This window comes from Macrotis lagotis, chromosome 3 (genome assembly GCF_037893015.1).
Source record: "Macrotis lagotis isolate mMagLag1 chromosome 3, bilby.v1.9.chrom.fasta, whole genome shotgun sequence".
Classification (NCBI taxonomy): domain Eukaryota; kingdom Metazoa; phylum Chordata; class Mammalia; order Peramelemorphia; family Peramelidae; genus Macrotis; species Macrotis lagotis.
Window position 1 is genome coordinate 15,397,071 of NC_133660.1, and position 20,597 is coordinate 15,417,667.

Sequence of the window (20,597 nt, forward strand, 5' to 3'; positions counted from 1 at the left end):
ATTCCCAACTTTCCTGACTTGGTTTCCCCACTGTTTCTCCTCAGGAGGAAGATTCTGAACAGTCCCACATCTTTGCTTTCCTTGGGCTCCTGAGATCACTTCATCAAGCAACCATTCCATTTGGGTGAGATCCTCCAAACCTGATGGGAGTGGGGAGGGTGTGTTTTATGAAGAGTGGATTGTCAGGAAAAATGAACCAAGGCCAGACAGTCCCTTCATGTTAAACATTTAATAGTGCAATTGTTGATTATATTCTGTACAGTCATTCATAGCAAGTTATATAAATCTTTTCCTTGTTCATTTATTTCCATGGTAATCATGAAAATCTTTATTTACAATAAAGAAAAAACCACAAACATGTTGAGTTGAGGTATAAAACCCATACATCTGACATATAAATACAAGTCTATTTTAAATAATACTCTGTATCATGCGTTACCTGTGTTACTCAATGGGATGGTATGTTCAACATACAATCTTCCATAGAAAAGGTTTTAGACGGAATCTACAAGGTCTAGCTATTCACAAGGAGCACATGCTCAAGAACGCTTAAGGCCCTTTATGGCTGAATCTGATCTGCTCCCCTCTTCGTGCACACACACACACACACATCCGCGCACACACACGCAGTTTCTTCATCAAGAAGAGCTTCTCAAGTAACACTGACAATGGTAACTGAAGCGCACAATCAGACAGGTACAACTCTTCCTGACCAGGCCCACTTACAGGTAGGCCATGACTGATCAGGACCAAGGAGAGGGATCCAAGAACCCAGGGCTGGTGGAGATGGAGCTTGCCATGCAGGAAGAACTGACCAAAGGAGTTCTTTGGAAACCCAAGAGATGAAAGAACAGAAAATGGTGGCACAACATGGAGGGCTCGACCACAAAGGACTCAAGCATCTCAGGGTGCCTTGGGTTTGCACAGACTTTCTTGGGAGACATGGGATTCCTTCCTCCTTCAGCATTTTCTGCTCTGGACAATACAGAATGGACTTTAGTCATGATAAGAAGTTTTTGCCTTTTGATAGAAATCAGGAAGTGTGGCCTTCCTTCTGATTTTAGCTTTGGCACTTGTATATTCTTCATCCTTCTCCTAACCTCTGTTCTTTAAAAACCAAAATACCCTTATTGTTGGATTTCAATTTTCCCTACTTTCCCTACTCAGTCCGACTGGGACTGAGGTAGGACTTTTAGTGTGGGATCATTGCCAGTGAGAGCAGATGGGCCACTCAAAATGGAGCTTCCAACAGATATAGATGAAAGGGGTCCTCTCAGGCTACAATCTCCTACACTGGCTCTCCTAATGAAAACGGGGGAAATATTCGGTTCACTGGAGAAGTTTGGGGGACTCCCCTATGAATAATGGTTGCTCATCATTAGTCCCTGCAGTGGTCAGAGATAATGCAATGGAAATCCCCCATTCTGGTAGCCTGCCAGCCTAGCAAGGCCCATTCCCTGTGTCTGTTCTGCACTCAGTCATGAACATTCACTCATACACACATCTCTCTACGGAAACCCACTCTACATTGCTGGTGTCAAGGAGAAACACCCTCCCCTCCAAAAAACACACCCTCTCTGTGATGGCTCTACCTGTCCTCCCAGCTTGGGTCCAGTCAGGGTAGTATCCCAGGAGAACAGAGTCCCTTTTTATTCCCTTCAGGAGTCCTGCTTCGCAGAAGCAATCTTAACATGGTACAACAGATGTTTTTCCACAGGGCCAGGTGTTTCAGTCAAGATTGGCTCTCATGAGGCATCTATCATGTGATCACAGCCCAGCTTGGTTCCTGGTTGGTGGTTAGACCCATCCTGCCCAGGGTTGGCCTATATGTCTTTAAACAAAACCCTCGGTGGTTCTGGGCCAAATGCAGAGTCTTGGCTGGTAGGTCTGTCGTTACCTGGATTTTCCATCTTTGGAATCCAAGTTTGGATGACTGAAAGAATCTCGAATCTTCACCACTTCAGCTACACACAAATGCCCAAACACCTTGGTGTACCATTCTGGTATGTGACCCCTAAAGTGAAAGGAGAAGGTCATTCACTAACTGGATGGGCCACACTTCAGGAGAAGTCTGGATCCATTCCCAAGCCACAAAACAATAGGATGTTTTATTTATTCAAGATTATATTCACATATCTTTATATGTATAAATATATTCATGATTCTAAAATGCCCATGGGAGCCTTGTATTCACAAGTTCTTAACTGAGAATCACAGAATTTGAGAACTGGAAGGGAGCTCAGCAATCTCTAGGTTGACCCACACAGGAAAGAAATGCAAACACATCCCTTGCCAGCCTTTGCTTGGTGATCTTCATGGAGGCAGAGCCTACCACCTACCAAGGCAACTTCTTCGCTGGGGATAGCTGCCTCTATCCAGTATCTTTCCTCTTTAATTCATCCTCTGCCCGGTGGCCAAAACATCATTTCTGAATTAGGCAGGGGCCTGCTGATGGTGCCATCTTTCTCTCTAGTCTCCCCAAAGAACTCTGTGTGGTGCTAACAGTCTGCCTCCAGCCTGGCTGCCCAGATAACCTTCCTTCTTTTGTTTTCTCTCAGGGCAGCCACAGTGTTCACTAGTCCTCTTTCCCACCTTTGCCCTTGCCTAGGCTGGGCCCTTGGGTCCCTCATCTTAGAATACTGGGCTTCCTTAGAGGTCACCTCCCACAGGAGACCTTTCCTGATTCCCGCCTCCCCCAAATCCTATGGCCTCCCCTTCCACCCTGAAATTCTTTTGTATTTAGTTACAAGAAAGCAGATTGATTTTGTGATATATGCTTCTGTTGGTTCATCCTGAGCCAGCCCCTGGCCCAAAATCTACCAAGAGAAGAGGTTTTTTTTAAAATAAATGCTTGTATGGGGCAGCTAGGTGGTGCAGTGGATAGAGCACTGGCCTTGGAGTCAGGAGTACCTGAGTTCAAATCCAGCCTCAGACACTTAATAATTATCTAGCTGTGTGGACTTGGGCAAGCCACTTAACCCCATTTGCCTTGCAAAAAAAAAACCCTTAAAAAAGTGATTTATAGTATTTTAGGGTGGCTAGGTGGTGCAGTGGATAAAGCACCGGCCTTGGAGTCAGGAGTACCTGGGTTCAAATCCGGTCTCAGACACTTAATAATTACCTAGCCATGTGGCCTTGGGCAAGCCACTTAACCCCATTGCCTTGCAAAAAAAAAAAAATCTAAAATCTAAAATAAATGCTTATAGCTCCAATACACTATAAGGTTGACAGTTTCTTTTCCACCCTGGTCATCCTCACCAGGATAGTCCTCCCTTGTCAAAGGAGCTGTCCTCCTCCACTTCCCTGGCCCTTGGTTTCCTCATGTTAACCTCATAATCTCTAAGGGTCTTCCGACCTCTAAATCTATGAGTCTATGGCCACTTTGCTGGGCTTCAATTTTTTCCTCTGTATAAAAAAGAAGGGGGCTGACCCTAATGGCCTCTGAAGTTTGTTCCAGGTCTAAGTCTATGATCCTGTGACTTCCTGGCCTCAGTTTCTCACTTTGTAAAATGAGGAGTTTGGCCCTTCCCTGTGACCTCCCTGGGCCCCAGGTAGGATCAGGAGAGGTGCTTGGACATCCGTTACGGAGATCATATTTCTAGCAATTCAGGCAGAGGAGGATGAGATGGGGTGAACTTCCCTCAGAAGGCTCCCTATTTGTTTAGTAGATAGGCTCCCAAGCACTGAACTCTTGTTCCTAAGAAGCTGCTGCAGGGGAGGTTGGTCAGGCCCATGGAGCTGGAAGGCAGGTGTGCAAGGGCTGAGCAGAGAACACAGGTCTCCGTCATCACAATCCATGAGCAATCATCCCCAATGGGAGCCATCTGGGGGAGGCCAAGGCCCTCTGCCTCGTGGTCCCTCCTGGCATCTGAGCCAGATCTGGCCTGACCTCTGCCTTCCCCCACCCTCTTTTCCCAGCTTCTCTAAGACTTGGGCCACAGCTACATACCTCAGGTCACTCCGGCACATGTAGGTGAGTTTGGATCTCCCGTTCCCAGAGGGCTCCACCAGGTATCGGGCCAAGAGCACATTCACTCTTACCCCCAATGCAGGGGCCTGGGCATGATCCACGGAGGTGAGCAGAAGCATGCAGGCCCCCCTGGGTAAGTTGGTCCTCCATGTTCTGTGAAGACAGAGATATTGAACCTAAAAATGGTGACGGCAATGAGCCCTGACCCCACATGAGGGATATGGGCTCTACAGCAAAGGGAGGAGAAACTTTTACAAAGTGGAAACCGAGGTCTGCTACAGGTTAGGAGCATAACAGGAGCGATTCTTGACTCCTCGCCCATTGGTCTGTTCAAAGTTGCAGCAGCAGCAGATGAGGCTGCGATGCTGCCAATGATGCTGCTGTGCCTCGGCTTCCTCCTAGAACCTCAAAGGATGGGCTTCTTGAACCCAACAGCCTAGGCTCTATACCCATTGAGCTGCTGAAGATACCGTGGTTGGCTGGGCACTCATGGGATCCCACTCTCACTTTGGTTCACATCCCATGGTATACCCACACCCAACATGTCCAATCCGCTGCCACCCCTGGGCATTTCCTCCTCCCCCTAAGCCCTCTCCCCACAGACCCAAACCTGGAGCAGACCATCTGTCTCTCACTCTGTGGCCTTCTCCCTGGTCCCCCAGTCTGCCCCCAGACTATTCACTACATGACTACCAAACAAAGTGTTTTTCTAAAACAGATCTGAAGTGGTTCACTATTGACTCTAGAATCAAATGTAAAATTCTGTTTGGCTTTTCCAGACCTTTCCTGGTTTCTCCTATTTTTCCAGGCTTCTCTGATCCGGTGACATTGGTCACCTGCTGGTCCTTGCACAAGATCCACTTTTTTCCCCACTAGAGCCTTTGCTCTGGGTGTGCCCATCTCAGAACGGCCTCCCTCCTCAGCACTGGCACCTGTCTGCCATGGCTTCCTTCTTTCCTGCTCCTCCTAAAAGGATCTCTCTCTTTCTTCCTTCCTTTCTTTCCTTCTTTCTTTCTCAGTCCGGACCTGTGAGAGTCCTTGCCTAGGACACTCTTAGATTCTCCCTCCACCAAAGCACCCTCTCTGCCCCTTAAGAGTCTTTTAGTGTAGGGGCAGTTAGGAGGCACAGTGGATAGAGTACTGGCCTTGGAGTCATGAGGACCTGAGTTCAAATGCACCTCAGACACTTCATAATTGCCTATCTGTGTGACCTTGGGCAAGTCACTTAACCCCATGGCCTTAAATAAATAAAAAGTTAAAAATAAAAGAATGAAGAACAAACAACAGCAAATAAATATTTTTTAAAAAGTTTTCTAGTGTTGCCTGAAGTCCCAGAGGTTAAGTGGTCACGACTTGAACTTGGGTCTTCCTGTACCAAGCTGCCTTTTGTGGCATGTGAGTCCATACTGCACACACTCCCCCAGGGAGTGGAAGGTGGGAGGTGCCTTTTTTTGGACTCTTTATCCCCAACACCCACATGGTAGATGTTTAATGAATGTCTTGCTTAATTGGCCTTTCCTGCCCATGTCCTGAGACTTTGAGAAGCTACTGGCCCTGCCATCCTGGCCCATCAGAGGGCGCACTCACCTCAGCACGACGTGGTCCCGGGAAGGATGGGGCACCATACTTCCCCGGACGAACTGATAGATTTCCGTCTGGCTGTCCAAGACCTCAATCACTTTGGCATCCAAGAGGTCCGGATCCCAAACATGCTGCTCCTTCAGGAGGCGGTTTAAGACATCCTCAGGTTTGGCAGGGACTTCAATTGTTGACTTCCACAGCCGAAGTGGGGGGCCTTCACTCACCTGGAGAAAGCACAAACATTCCTGACTGACCCACTGCCAACGGCAAACTACAAAGGCAATAGAAGGGCAGGTCTGTAGACAAGGCTGTGAGGACACTTAGACCTTCAGAGCCTTTTCCCCGTCCCCTTTTGCCCCCCAGAAAAAAAAAAAGTAGACTTGATAAAAATGACAATTCTTTGGTTTTCCTATAGGAGGTAAGGGGTCTGCTAGGAAAACAAAGGCCAAAAGTCAAAAACAAAGACACAAAGGAAGAAACAGTCCCTGCCCTCAAGGAGGGGAAGGCCACAAGTCTTTACTAGGTGAAACAAAATAAATTCAGAGTAGATAAGTGGGGAAAACCAGTTGCTACAGGAGGGATGGACATCCAGCAAAGGGTAGGATCTGAACAGAGCCTGCAAGGAAGACTTGGGAGTGAGAGAGACAGAGAGAGACAGAGACAGAGACAGAGGGGGGTGCTGTGTGTGTGTGTGTGTGTGTGTGTGTGTGTGTGTGTGTGTGTCCAAGTGGAGGCAGAGGGAGCTCAAGAAGACAGAAAGAGCAGGTTATTTTGAAAGACTTCAAATGCCAAACAGGATTTTATACTTGATCTGAGGTTCCCGGGAGCCACTGGAATTTGCTGGGGATGGCCACATGAGATTAGGATACTTTAGAAAAACCCCTTTGGCAGCGGACTGGGTTGGAGAAAGGGGGGTTGGTTAGTAGACACTGCCCCCCAGGCCAGTTGAGGAGACATCTGGAAGAGGCTGAAATGAATCTCAAAGGAGAGGCTGCAGACTAGTTGGGGGTGGGGCATGACAGAAGTCAGGGCTGTGAGAGCTACAGGTGGGAGGGGACTTGAAAAGTAAAGAAGCACCTCCAAGCTCAGCCCCAAGGGGCCTCCAGACTCTGGCCCCAGGGATCAGGCTGCCCAGGGAAGGTTGGGAATCTTCATTATGGAGATAAAAACAAATGCAGATCTCAAACTCTCCACCAAAGCAATTGGGTACAGGTTTCAAAATCCAGGGTGATTAGCAAAACAGATTTGGCCCCCAAGAGATAGAGGCAAATAAAGCAAAATGCTTAGGGTATTTGCCAGTACTCCAGTTAATGGGGGAAGGACCCAAACCACCCAAGATCTTGGAAAGCAGTCTGGCAGAAATGATATCTAGACCTGCAGCTTCTCACCCTGCATGGCAAGAGACTGGAGGATCCATGGCTTAGACATAAAAGGTGACATCCCAAAGGAGGAAGGAAGAGCAGGGAAGACAGGGAAAATAATGAAGAGCTTTAACAGAGAGACCTTTTAAGACTTATTTGTATAAAACCTAATGCAGTTAAACTAGAAGTGAAATAAGTAACTGGAGGATACCCTTGGAATGAGTTTCTTTGATAAAGGTCTCATGGTCAAGATACTAGAAATGTATTCAAATTTATAAACCAGAGCCATTCCACCATAGGCAAAAGCTCAAAGGCTAGGACCCTCTAGTTTCAAATACAGCCTCACCAAAAGTATACTGTAATGAGAATTGCAAAGGAAAGAATCTCTTAAGTTCCACCTCTCACCCATGGATGGTTATTGCTCTTTTGTCCATTTTTGCCAATTATTGGGGGGACTGTTGGCTGTTCTTTCCATGGAAGCCCCAAACTTAACTGGTGGGGGTGTTGGGGGATGGCTAAGTAAATTATGATATATAACTGTAATACAACATTATTGTCCACATGCAGGGCAGTGGAGACAACCTGGCTTCATCCCATGGTCCTGGAACAAGCAGCCTCCTTTATCTAGGTCTAAACTTTTGCACCTGTGAAATGAGGTTGTTCACCTCATTCCCCCCTCACCTTTGCTATCTTTGAAGGTACTTAGCCCCAGTCCTTGGTGACCCTCTGGATGCCCCCCACCCCCTTCCTGAGCCTCTGCTGCTGGACATCTGCCCAGCACCAATTACCTTCTTATAGGCCAGTTCCGCCTGCTCTGAGGTCGGATGGCTGACCCAGCCCTTGAACTTGTCCTTGACCTCTTTAAACAGGCTGTCCACACAGTCCTGGAGGAAGTGGCGATAGTCGGTGGTGTCTTGACCACTCAGGCAGCCCAAGGCCTCGAGGCTGAGGGGCCGCAGCTCTTGTTCTGAGTATGAGTTCCGACACCGGCTCATTTCCTCAGGGACCTAAAAGGAAGACAGTGGGGCCAGACCTTATTCCCTCAGCATTTCCACTCCCTGAGCTGGGGGCCTTCCCTTGGCTTCTCCTGTCTGCATCAGCTGCTCTTCAAGAGGCCCTAGACCATGGGATCTGGCCTTGACACCGGACACAGATCCCTGTAACTCATTTCAGTTCACTCAGCCTCAGCTTCCTCATCTGTAGAATGGGCATGGGGGTACCCGAGGGGACTCAGGAAAGAACCTGGACAGTCATGGAGGGGAGGTTACTCTAGGAGACCAGTGTCCAACTCTAGGAAGCTGCCTGCATGGCCCAGAGGTGAGGCAAGAAGCCAGGACTGTCCCTGGGCAAGTCCTAATCCCACAGAGAGGTAGAGGTTGTGCTGTTGACCAAGTCTGGTTCCCATCCCCATCTCTGTTCTCTCAGGGGCACAGATTCTTAGCCCCTTCTGGGCAACACCCCCCATCTCCCATCTGTTTTATGTATCCAACCCTCTAGAAAAAGATGTATTGACTCCTTGGGTAGAATCTGTGCTGCAAAAGGGATTTTCCTTCCAGTGAGACTGGTCCTTGGGCCAAGCCTCTGGTTACCTGGGGTGCCCCTTCTCACCTGGAAGAGCTTGTGGCATTCTGCGATCATGTGTGCCAGGCCTTGGGTAGCTGCCAGGTTTTCATTGAGATCTTTCTGGTCTGGTTTGCCCAGACTCTGCTTTCTCTGCATCACCCTAGACCAAGGGAAGGAAAGGGAAGGGGGGAGAGGGAGACTTGGTGAGGTGGCCTGGGCACTGGTCACCCTCCTGGAGTGTAGGGCGAGAGCCAGGGGAAAGGGTGCCCCATTGCCCAGAAGTCAGCAACAATTCAGCTGCTTTGGAGGATGGAAAGGATGGTGATAAACAGCCTTTCCACATCCTTTAAGGTTTGCAAGTTATTCACAAATTATTACAACCTTGTCAAGGAGGGGCTGCTTTTACAGTTGAAGAAACCAAGGCAGGTAGAGGGGCAGTGACTTGACCTGAGTCACACAGTCAGGAAATATCTGAAGCTGAATTTGAACTCAAAACTTTCTGACTCTAGGTCTCCATTCCGTGCAAGGCAGTCCCCTCCTTCCCCCTGCCCCATGACCTTTGAGAAAGCTGAAGAGAGATGAATAGTCCAAATGTTTCTGTACTAAGAGACAGACACAAAGAAATAGAGACAGAGACACACAAAAAGACAGCCAATGTCAGCCCCAAGAGCTTCTTACAAAATGGAGTTAAGCCATTACAAATGAAGAAGTGGCCTCTGTAAGTCTGCCATGTTGGATGCCATTATTTGGCCTCAGATAAAGGGGGAAGAAGGGAAGGGGTGTCCCCTCAACCCTCCCAGTCCTCTGTTCCTTCTGCAATAAACAAACAGGGCCCTGGCTGCCTGCCTGGTGTGCCCCACCACTTGGGCGGCCAAAGCTGTTAGTTAGTTATCTTATCTCTTCTTTGGCCTCCTCAGGGAAGCCTTCCCAGGGGAGGCCCTTCCCCTCAGCCGCCCCAGAATGTCCTCCAGACCTTCCTGGAGTCCATAAGAAGTGGGCTTGCCCAGCATCCAGGCTGCTCCCCTCCCGCTCCCCTCTAAGCCTGCCATGTCTAAAGATGGGGTGTGGCATTTTCCAGGAATAGCCTTCTAGACCCATCAGCTCATTCTATGGAGGAAGAATCAAGATAGCCCTGAAGGGGAGCTGGGAAGCTCAAAGACCCAGCTAGATCCCACCCTAGCCAAAGAAAAGCCCAGACCTCCTTCCTCCCAGTCAGCTGAGAACTTTATTTCTTTTCTTTTTTTTTTTTAAAGAATTTGTTAATGTTATTTATCTCTTACTGCTTACAATCCCATTCACTTCTATTTCCCACACTCTGACCTTCCCTGTCTTAGGAAGCCATTATTTGTCACACAGAATAGAAAAGCAAGAAAAACAGTATTTCAATCAACTCTCCCAACTGTATCTGGATAGGAATATATTCAACATTGCAGGCCCAGAGTTCCCACCTTTATAGCCCAAAGAGAAATAGCACACAGAAGACCTGAGGTCAAGCTCTAGTTGGGGGACTCTGGCCAAGTCCCTTGACTTTTTCATGCCCTGAAGACTAGAAATTGCTTAGAAGTAGTCAAACTGCTTTAGAGCCTGGGCCTGGCTTGGTCTGAGTGGTGTTCAGGAGGCTTTATTTGTTTTCCAGGTTCTCTAATTCCTATAAGGTTTCCTAGGCACCTCTGAATTCTTCTACTTCCTTATTTCTTTGAGAATTGTAATAAATCTTCTGACAAACATACACCAAAATGGGCTTAGCCATTTTCCTGATGTATGGGCATCAACTTTATTTCCAGATTCTTTTGGCTACAAAAAGCACTATTAGGAGTATTTTGTGGTAGAGGAAATGGTCATTGGAGTCACTTTCTTAGCAGAAGGCCTGGCTCCCCTTAGTGAATTCAAGTCCCCTCACCCATAGAAGCTTGCTCCTTGGGTCCTGAAAGAGCAGGTAGATATGACTGATGCGCCCCAGGCAGTGACATCTGCAAGAACATGGAAACTGGGGAAAAGAGCAGAGATCAGAGATCTCTGTTTTCTTTCCTTTCTTGGAGAATTGCCCCTCTCAAAATGATGGGTCACAGAGTTTCACTTCAACTCCTGGGAACATTCTAGAAAGGGACTTAAAGAGATGGGAAGGGAAGATTTACAAATGGAAGCTATGACTTCAAAGAGGCAGCCCAGCCTCATAAAGCACAGTCCATGCCAGACTAACCTTATCTTTCTCTTTTTGACAGGGTTAGTAAACAAGAGCTGAGTGGAATGCTGCATACCTGGATTCATTCATTCCCTCCATCTTAGCCAAGCCCCTGATTCAATATCTCAAATTCTTCTTTTGGAGAGGAAGGGGAGGTGTAGCCTGGATGATAATGCAAGTGTAGGAATCCAGGCCAGGTTACTGGCCACATTCAGAGTGGTCATGAACAGTTCAACAGGAAAGTGGCAGGAGGTCTTCAGGGGAATGTCCCAGGGCTGTTTGATTTGTTCATCCAGGACTCCAAGAAAGGCATGAATGACATGTTCATCAAATAAAGATGCCAACCATCTGAAGCTTATCTCATTTGATCCTCAAAGCAAGCCTGGGAGGTAGGTGTTATTGTTATCTTCATTTTACAGTTAAGGAAACTGAGGCAAACTGAGGTATAGTGGGTGGTCCAGTATCACACAGCCAGTATGTATCTGAGCATTGATTCACTCAGGTCTTCCTTGACTCTTAGCCCAGTACTCAACCCAATGTGCCTCATAGCTGCCTTTTAACACAGCGGAAAATAGTTAGGGTCCCAAAAGACCTCAGCAGTCCAGAGTAGTGGTTTTCAAGTGTCACTGACCTCTTTATAATTTTAAAAATTATTAAAGATCCCCCTCAAGGAGCTTCTGTTTATATGGGTACTAGTTATTAATTTTTGCTATATTAGAAAACAGCTTCATATAAATATAAAAATGTTTTGAGGGGCAGCTTAGGTGGCACAGTGGATAAAGCACTGGCTCTGGAGTCAGGAGGACCAGAGTTCAAATGCGACCTCAGACACTTAATAATTGCTTAGCTGTATGACCTTGGGAAAGTCACTTAACACCATTGCCTTAAATAAGTAAAAAAATATTTTGACCTCCTAGATTCAGGAAAAGCATCTCTGATGGTTGGACTTTGGGGGTCCCTTCACACCACTTTGTGAGCCACTGGCCTAGATCAATGAGTTGAATCTCATAAGTGGAACTTCAAAAGGGATAAATGCCAAATTTTCCACATGGGTTTCTCAAGGGCAAAAGAAGACTGTCTTAAGACTTGGGGATTGTAGGTAACTGCAAACTCATTGGGTTGACAGGGTGATGTGGCAGTGAAAGGTGAATGATTGAGGCACTTGCAGAGAGCCAGGGAAGATGCCCTACCCTGTCCTAAGAGAGCAGGTGAACTGGAACTCGGGGCGCAGAAGTAGACAAGCCTTTTGGGACATGGCCAAGCTGGGGATCTGACTCCTTTGACTCCACCCTGGATACAATAGTTTTCTTTTTCTTTTCTTTCCTTTGTTTTTCAATTCAGGGGGTGTGGAGAGTAAAAGGAAGGGGAAATAAATGTTTGATGTGATTTTTGGATTGCATCAAGAGAGCCAGGCTTCCAGGAATAAAGGCTGATGTCACTTGGAAGCGGGATTGGATGTGCTTTGTTTGGCCTCAGAAGGCAGAAGAGGGAACAATTGGGGGAAGTTGCTTGAGGCCTATCAACCCAGGCTGGATGTTAGGAACAAGAACTTCCTTGCCAGGAGAGGGGTCCCAGAGGACAGGCCACCCCTGGAGGTGGAGAGCGGCTCCTTGTCCCCTCAATCCTTCAGCTAGGGGACACAGCCAGTGTGACTGGAAGCTTTCCTTTGGGGGAGGGGCTGCTGAGGTCCCTCCCAGAGCTCCAAGAAGCAGGTCAAGACTTAGCCACACAACATGAATGCGAGTGAACTCAGTAAAGTCCTGGCAAGATAGGGATGTGAAGAGAGCCCAACAGAGGTCCCAGAAAGCCAGCAAAGAAGCCTCAGTAAATACCAACACTTTTTGACATTTTTTCCCTCAGTATATAAGTCTAGTCATTTGTTTTTGGATGGTTAAGGCAAACCTAGGAATCACAGACATCCTCCCTGAGGCCTGGGTCCTTTCCTTCTATCCACAAAGATTCCCATCCTTTTGAAACTAAGTCTATGAGCACTACCATGGATGAAAACTGGTACTAAGGACCCAGGAGTCAAGAAGCCTTGGCTTCAAATCCTGTATCAGGACATACTCCTGACCCTGGGCAAGACTCGTAATTCAATATGCCTCAGAAAAGAGAAGGCTGGATCCAATGACACATGAGGCCTTTTCCTATTAAGTCTTACTGGTGACCCTCTCCAAACTTCCTGAGGCTAATCCTCTGGTAACAGACCTCAAACCCTGTTCCTCCAATCTCCTCTGTCCAGTCTGGGAAGATCTTCTAGCTATTGGGGCAGCCTGGGAGGACTTAGGCCCCTCCATGATGAGGTGAGTCACTGGAGGAGGGGGAACATACCTAGGAGAAGAATTTTCCCTTTTCAAGGTGTTGAGGTGGAAGAGTGAAGGTGCTAAGCACACAGCCAGATTAGTTGGGGTCATCTGGTTTTCCTTGACAGCAGCGGTGACCTCACTCAGGAAGTAGAGCAGGGTCTGAAGGACCTCCCTGTTCTCATCTGGGAGAAGCATGATGGCCGCCTGGATGGCCTGGAGACGCTGGTCCTTGGGCACATCTGTGAGGGCAACAGCAGCAGTTACCCCTCCCTGGTCCCAAGCAAGTGTCCACTTCCCCAGTTCCATAAGACATAAGCCAGCAAGAGCAGCTAGGTGGCACAATGGATAGAGCATGGGCCCTTGAGTCAGGAGGACCTGAGTTCAAATCTGGCCTCAGACACTTCATATTTATCTAGCTGTGTGATCTTGGGCAAGTCACTTAACTCCATTCATTGACTTGCCAAAAAAAAAAAGACCTAAGCCAGCAGTCAGGTATCTCTAGTCTCTGGAAGAATCTAGAGGCAGTGCAGAACAGTGGTCAGGAAGCCCTGCATTGAAGCCCAACACCTTCCTCTCCCAAGGCTCAATGGCCTTGACCTGGGAAAGAACCTACCCTTCAGGGTGGGCTAGCCAGTCTCCCCCAGTTCCTCATCCGAGGTCAGGGCCCCCCACTCACACTGGTAGATCTGTAGAAATGTCTCCGACAGTTTGTTGGTCATCAATGGCTCTGGAAGGTCTCGGAAGTATTGCTTTAGCATGTCCGCCACATCGTATGCAGACTGCCCGTCATAGTTCACGTATGCCATAGAGCTCTCATTCATCTGGCGCAAAGCCTGGATCCTGGACTTGACGCCTGACTTTCTGAAGAGACCAACCTGTTTCCAGGCAACATGGCCGGGGGAGGGCAGGTTAGTGAGGGAGGCAGGTTGAGGATCTGATGAGAAGCTTGGCAGCCCACCCCAACCCTAGGGACTATGGCACTGACCTGGTCCAAGCACTGGCTGTGAAGGAAGCCCATGGCCTGCTGGATGCTCTGGGGGAGGGGCTGTCCTGTCCGCTGCACATGAACAGACAGTGGGACCCCAAACACGGTCCGGTCCTTGTAGTCTGGGGCCTTGAGCCTTTTCATAAACTTGGGCACAGCCCTGGGCCAGGGGCAAAAGAGGAAGACGTGGTTACCTTTCATGGGTCCCAAGTCTCTGGCAACTTAGGGGAAGCAGAGCTAGAGGGTGGGGAGGGAGCGGGGAAGAGGAGCTGGTCCTCAGCTGAATGTCCTAGACAAGTGCTCTCTTACTCAGCAGCTGAGGGGGATGGGCCAATGGCTTCACCTCTCTGACCCTCAGCTTGTCTAGCTGTAAATGGAGATCAAACTCATGTCCAGTGTGTGTGGAACAGGATGGCTGTGAGGAAAAGTGTTTTGAAGACCTTGATGTAGGTCGACGTGTACATTACCCTTAATAATACCTGTGTGACTTCACTGTAGGTGGACCTCAGTTTCCTCTTCTGTAAATGTTCTAGTTATGACCTTAGCACCTTTAGATCTGACTCTACCATTCTCATCCCAGAATAATCATAATAGCAATAAGAAGATACAGGACTTCAAGGTTTGTAAAAGACTTTACCTGTGTCCTCTCTCTTCACACATTTTGGGATATGGCCAAGATGGGAATTTGCTTTGTCAGACTCTGCAGCACCATTGAAGGAATGCTTTATCTTTAAATTTGCTCAAAATTTATGTGGGGGAGGGGGAGGAGTGAGAAAAAAAAGAGATTAACTGAAAAAAATGACCAATTATATCTTTGGCTTTTCCCCACACTCCCATGAAACAGTAAAATGGGGAAGGCCCCAGGGTCCTCTGGCTCATGGCCCCTGAGAATGAGAAAGGGGTCATGTGTTTGGGGTCTACCTTGGGTTCCCTAAACCTGGATGGGGGACTACTGAGAAATTGGTTTGATCCATTGAAGGTTATCAAAGGCCAGCCTTCCCAGAACCTTGTGGGAAAGGAATGAGAAGGATGAGAAAGACTGAGAAGGAAGGACTATGTCCTCCTTCCCAAACACAAGCAGCTCAAACACTTTCCTGCTCCCACAATTCAATAAGAGACATTTAAGTTGGATTATGAATGGGGAAGAAATAACTGACTTTTCCCCTTAAACAATATTAAAATACACCATTCTCTTGAGTACCAGGGGCTACTGTTCAAGTACCAGTAAGCTGTCATGTCCCAGCCAGACTGCCCTAGCTTTCTGGGGATGTTGAGGCATCAGGGCTGGATTTTCACGGAGCATGGCCTCTGGCATTACTGATCCAAGGCGTACAATGCCTGCCTTGTAAGGGGAGAGAGGCAGCCTGGCGTCAGGCACAGAGGATGGTCTCCGCTGAGAATCAGAGGCACATGGGAGAGGCTGTCCAGCACATATTTATTTCAGTCATTTGGAATAAATGAATCCTCTGTGCCATGAGGCTCCAAAGCTCAGCCCTGGAACAGAGATGCTTTCTTTGCTCCTGGGGATAGGCTCTAAACCCTGAGTCCAGAGGTGGCAGAGAGACCCAGGAGTGCCCCAGTAGGTAGGCAGGGTACCCTCTGGCCAGGTTGCTGCAATTAGTTCACCAAAATGCATTAAAATTAGGGGTCTCCTCCCCATCCTCAAATCTTTTAGAGGATCAAGTCCTTAGACCAAAGGGAAGATATTCCCAGGTTCCATGGAATGACCTATGGTTTTTATAATGTTCTGGCTTCCAAAGCCTGTCAAGGCTTCCCTGAATCCATTACTTGTGAGGTCACCAAAAGAGATGTCCCATCTGACTGTCCTCTCCTCTTCAGGAGGGAAAGAGGCAGAACTAGTGTTGTTGTCTTTGTCATGTTTTACAGTGGGCAGTCTTCTAAGATGGTTGGAAACCTGGAATGCACCCAACTGCCCTGTTCCAGTCATTGTGGACAGACACAGCCATCATCAACACACAGCATCAGAACCCATTAGAGTGGTGCTGAAGATGATGAGGCATCTATGCACTCACTCATTCTGGCCTCTCTTGCTTTAGCTCTGAGGGCAGAAGTTCTTTTCTTTGACAAGGCCAATACCTAAACCTTGAGCCCTTAAGGCCAGGAGACTATAGTCTTCATTCTGCTCTCTCTCATCTCCATTCTCCCCTTATCTTATCCCTTTGCTCTCTCCATACTTTCTTGGATCAACCACATCCTTAAAAAGTCTTCCCATGACCCTGCTGTCCCTTCTTCCACTACCAACCCTGCTGTCCCTTCTTCCACTACCATCCCATAGCTCTTTTTCCTTTCCTGGTTCAACTCTTTTGCCTTCACCTCAGCTCCTATTTCCTTTTCAACCCCTTTCAGCTTGGTTTCTGATTCTCAATGCAACTAAAATGGTCCTCTCAAAGGACCCCAATGATCTTTTTTTTTTAGGGTTTTTTTTTTCAGCAAGGCAAACGGGGTTAAGTGGCTTGCCCAAGGCCACACAGCTAGGTAATTATTAAGTGTCTGAGACCGGATTTGAACCCAGGTACTCCTGACTCCAGGGCTGGTGCTTTATCCACTATGCCACCTAGCCCCCCCAATGATCTCTTAAGTGCTATCCCAAAGGCCTCTTCTCAACTGCCACTATTCTTTCAGACATTTATGTAACTTTGGATGCAGCTGACCATCATGTGCTCATCATGGATTGTCTCTCTTCTTCCTTGGTCAACGAGACATTTCTCCCTCCTGGTTTTCCTTTTATGTGCCTGCCTACTCCTCTGCCTTTTTGGATGGATCTTTCTTCATTTCCCTCATGCTAAGTATCACTCTTTCCTAAGGAGGAAAGCTTTTTTTTTTCTCTCTCTTTACACCTTTTTTGGTGATCCTATCAACCCCTAATGATCATTTCTACAGGTGATTCCTAAATCTCCATTGGCAGCCCATATTTCCCATTGGCTGCTAGATGTCTCTATTGGTATGTCCCCCTAGGAATCTTAAACTCGACATATATAAGACAGAAGGCATTCTCCAAAACTGTATACCTCCAACATTGGTATTTCCATCCAAACCACAACCATCCATCTTTCCAGTCAACCCCATTTGGTTCTCTGCCTGTGAGTCATCCTCAACTCTTCATTCTCACCATGTCCCATTCTATTCAATCAATTGTTTTTTCCAAAAACCTTTCTCTTCTGCCCCCTTCAGTCTACTCATGTAGCTCCCACCCTCATTCAGTCCTTCTCCCCTTCTCATCTGGATTATTGCTACAAAGTCTAGTCCTTTCTGGGTCATTCCCTTACTTAAGACACTTTGGTGATTTTCCATGATCTCCAAACTCCTCTTTACAGTATGATACGCTTTCACTCACCATTCTGATTACTCATTTTACTCTGATTAATCTCACATTTCCTGCTCTACCCAAACTGTGACATTTCATCTCCTACCCCATTACCTCAGCAGGAACTGTTCTACATAATCAGAATAATATCCTTATTGGAGGCCAGAGCTCCCTTCTTGTTCCTCCTTCTCCCCCTGCCCACCCAGGATCACTCCCCACTTTGTTTTATTTTGAACCCCTTCTTTGTAGTTACTTATCTAGAAACAATTTCTAATTCTCCTGGGGAAAATAAGCTTACTGAAGGCAGCAGTGGTTTCACTTTTGTAACTATCTGCCCATGCCTGGTGCATAGCAGACGTCTAGTTTCTTCTCACCAATCTAACTGACTTCCCTTTTAGGGGTAACCAGTCCCTCCCATTATTTTCTCCTGACTTCTGTTATCAGCTGAATAACTGTAGTCATCCTGCTGGGGGATGCAAGCACAGATGCTCCATACAAGTGCTCAAATCTTGAAGCCACCCATTTTCTGGGTATTGTTGGGTCCCGGAACTCACCAGCTAAAGCCATGCTTGTTGGATGGCGTGTATCTCTCCAGCAAGGCCGTCAGTTTGAGGAGTGAATACTTCTGCAATAGGTTCATCTGAGCCACAGACTGGCAGGTGATCTGTGGTACTGCAGAGCTTGTGCTAGGCTGCTGGGAGCTCTGCCAGCTTAGCCTGGGCCTGTAATGAAGCAGAGAAACCAAAAGTCTTCATCCTGACACTAACAATAAAAATTAAGCATTTGCATAAGTATCTAGGTTTTCTCACTGAGGTCACAATGGAATCACACCGTTAAGAAGTGTCTGAAGCAGGATTCAAACCCACGGCCTCTGGATTTCAAGTCCTAACCTCTCTCTACTGTGGTGCTTAATTGCCTAACCTGTATTATTAATACACCTTTTCTTCCCCAGTCCTTATCCCCACAACCTCTCCTCCCTGCTACATAGGACTGGCAAAGAGTCCTCCTTGTGGTCAAGGTGTGGAGGGAATCTGACCTTGCTAACCTCTGTTAGAAGTGACAGAGCACCATAGGTGACCCCAACTAGGACCTTTGGGGTGTCTCTGAGCTCAGTGGAGAAAGGCTTATCTCTAGAACCTCTTTGGGGGAAGGCCCAGCAGAAAGGGCCTCTTTGAATGACAGAGTGAGGAAGAAGAATCCCCCTTCCTAAGGAAGGAGAGGTTTTTATAGGACCAGTGCCTTCCTCAGAAAAGTATCGTGGGATCCAAGGATCTGAGGCCTAGCACTGGAAGGGACCTTAAAAGTCATCGAATCCATCCCCTCGAGGACACAAGAGGAAGCTGAGACAGAGAGGTCAAGGAACTCTCCCAGGGGCCCCTCCTGACTCCAGGTCCTATTCCTTTTCTTCTCTGCCATGAGGCCTCTTCATTCCTAGCCAGATAACAGTTCCCCAGCTTCTCTGGCTTTCTTCCCCTTCTGGCCAGACAGAACCCTCCCTACATGGCAGAAAGCAACCTTCTCACCTGTTGGACCGAGTCAGAGATGCGCCCACACCAGAGTCCCGCCTCTCCTGGAGGTCAGAGGGCTCTTCAGTCTCATTCAGAGAGTTCCCCACACTGTCCAGGTCACTAGGTGAGGTACGGTCAGTGTCAGCCTCTAGGTGAATCTGCTTGGGAGAAGAAGGGCAGGGAGAGACGGAGTCCAGAGCCGAGTCTGAGTCCCCCTCATCAGAGAACTTCTCTGACCACTGGTTGACAATCCTCTGCATTCCTTTCACGTGGTACAAGATGTCATCGAGCTCCGGGAAGATGTCGTCCTGCTCGAGGTCAGCTAGGTCCCCGGAGCTGGAGTAGAGGCTGGAGCCCGGCACGTTGTCGTAGACGCTGAGGCGGCTGCTCATGGAGCAGGAGGAATTGCGCCTGCGCAGCCCCTTGGCCCCCTCCCTGCCATGGCTGGGGAAGCTCCCTGCCCTCCAGTTTGCAACAGAGCCCCCGTTGCCCGGGGAGGGGACTCGACCATTGGAGAGGGCCTTGGGGAAGGTGCCCGGCTTGTGGTCCTCAGGAATGTAGAACACCATGTCCTCGGGGCAGCTTTCCCGGTTCCTGAGGTTCTGCTCCAGGATGCTGTCAAAGGCCGCATGGTCAAAGGGGTCAAAGCCTTCCAGGTACATCCCACCCCTCTTCTTGCAGGTGCTGAGACTACGAGTCCTGGTCACGGGGCTTGGGGTGCTGACAGCACTGCCACTCTCAGATTGGCTGCTGCTGCTGCTGCTGGTCTGGGTGGAGTTGGAGATGCTTCTCTTGCGGACGCCTGGGACACTGAAGTGACCGCCACCCAGGCTGGAGATCTCCACGCAGTGCAGATGCTTCAGCTTCTCCTGGCCAGCCCCCTCCTGTAGGATGGGGCTGCTGATGACCAGGCCCAGCTTTGGAGGAACCGCCTTGGGCCGGCTGGCATGGGAACGCCGGAGCTTCAGGCTCTCCATCCTTTTGAGCAAGCCTCTCGGTTTGGCCTTGGCAGGCTGCCCCTGGGCTTTGGGGTGGATGCTTGGCAGCTCGGTGGAGGACGGCAGGGAACCCTCCTGGAGGCCCGAGGAGCAGATGCTCACCACAGAGTTGGCCCGGGGTGTGCCAGGCTCCAGTGGGAGGCTGCTGGCGCTGCCGAGACTGCGGACAGAGGCCAGCTCCTGGCCCTCGCTCACCTCGGTCAGCAGGCTCTCTCGACTAGCAGTAGCAACAAAGGCCTGGTTGCCTTGAGCCCCAGCAGCCAGGCCAGCCATTGGAGGGAAGATGTCAAATTCATCCATCCTGGACCATCTCTTGCTGTCCCTTTGGAAAGTCCACTTGCCGCTGATGGCGCACGGCTCATCCTCATCTGAGTCCTCACTCTGGAAAGAAAGGAGGGAAAGATGTGGAAGCCATATTACTTCTAATATGGAATACTGCAGAAGCTCTATACCAGGGGCATGGGCTGGGAGGGCTGCCAGGAGCCCAGAGCAGCTGCTCCTTGGGTCACAGTGGAAGTCCCTGAGGTCAAAGGGAGTCCTGGACTGGGGACAATGTCCACCTAGAACCAGGTTAGAGCAAGGGCTAACCCAGGACAGTCTCTGTTTCTTCTGTCTCTCCAGAATGAGAATGGACGTATGATTGTTTGTGTGTGTGTGTGTGTGTGTGTGTGTGTGTGTGTGTGTGTGTGTAAAAGAGAGCAAGAATGTGAATATGTACCCTCCAGACACTCTGAAACACACTCACTTGACTCCACCCCTCCATGTTTGAAGGGCTCTCCCCCATACCTACTGAAGCCCTTCCCAAAGCTGAGGTCTCT

General features: G+C 48.6%; 1 protein-coding gene across 5 annotated transcripts in view; it reads right to left on the reverse strand.

Moving 5' to 3' along the window:
- Window positions 1-209: 209 nt before the first annotated feature.
- DLC1 (DLC1 Rho GTPase activating protein) overlaps window positions 210-20,597 on the reverse strand; it is a 221,154-nt gene continuing 200,766 nt past the window's right edge. For all 5 annotated transcript variants that reach the window (XM_074228165.1, XM_074228166.1, XM_074228164.1 and 2 more), the window contains 10 exons: window positions 18,797-20,160; window positions 17,828-17,995; window positions 13,949-14,108; window positions 13,640-13,838; window positions 12,989-13,202; window positions 8,521-8,635; window positions 7,701-7,919; window positions 5,558-5,775; window positions 3,950-4,123; window positions 210-2,014 (listed from right to left, as the gene is read on the reverse strand). In XM_074228165.1, coding sequence (XP_074084266.1) covers window positions 1,894-2,014; window positions 3,950-4,123; window positions 5,558-5,775; window positions 7,701-7,919; window positions 8,521-8,635; window positions 12,989-13,202; window positions 13,640-13,838; window positions 13,949-14,108; window positions 17,828-17,995; window positions 18,797-20,160 — 2,952 coding nt within the window. In that variant the 3' untranslated portion in view covers window positions 210-1,893. The remainder of the gene's footprint in view (window positions 2,015-3,949; window positions 4,124-5,557; window positions 5,776-7,700; window positions 7,920-8,520; window positions 8,636-12,988; window positions 13,203-13,639; window positions 13,839-13,948; window positions 14,109-17,827; window positions 17,996-18,796; window positions 20,161-20,597) is intronic.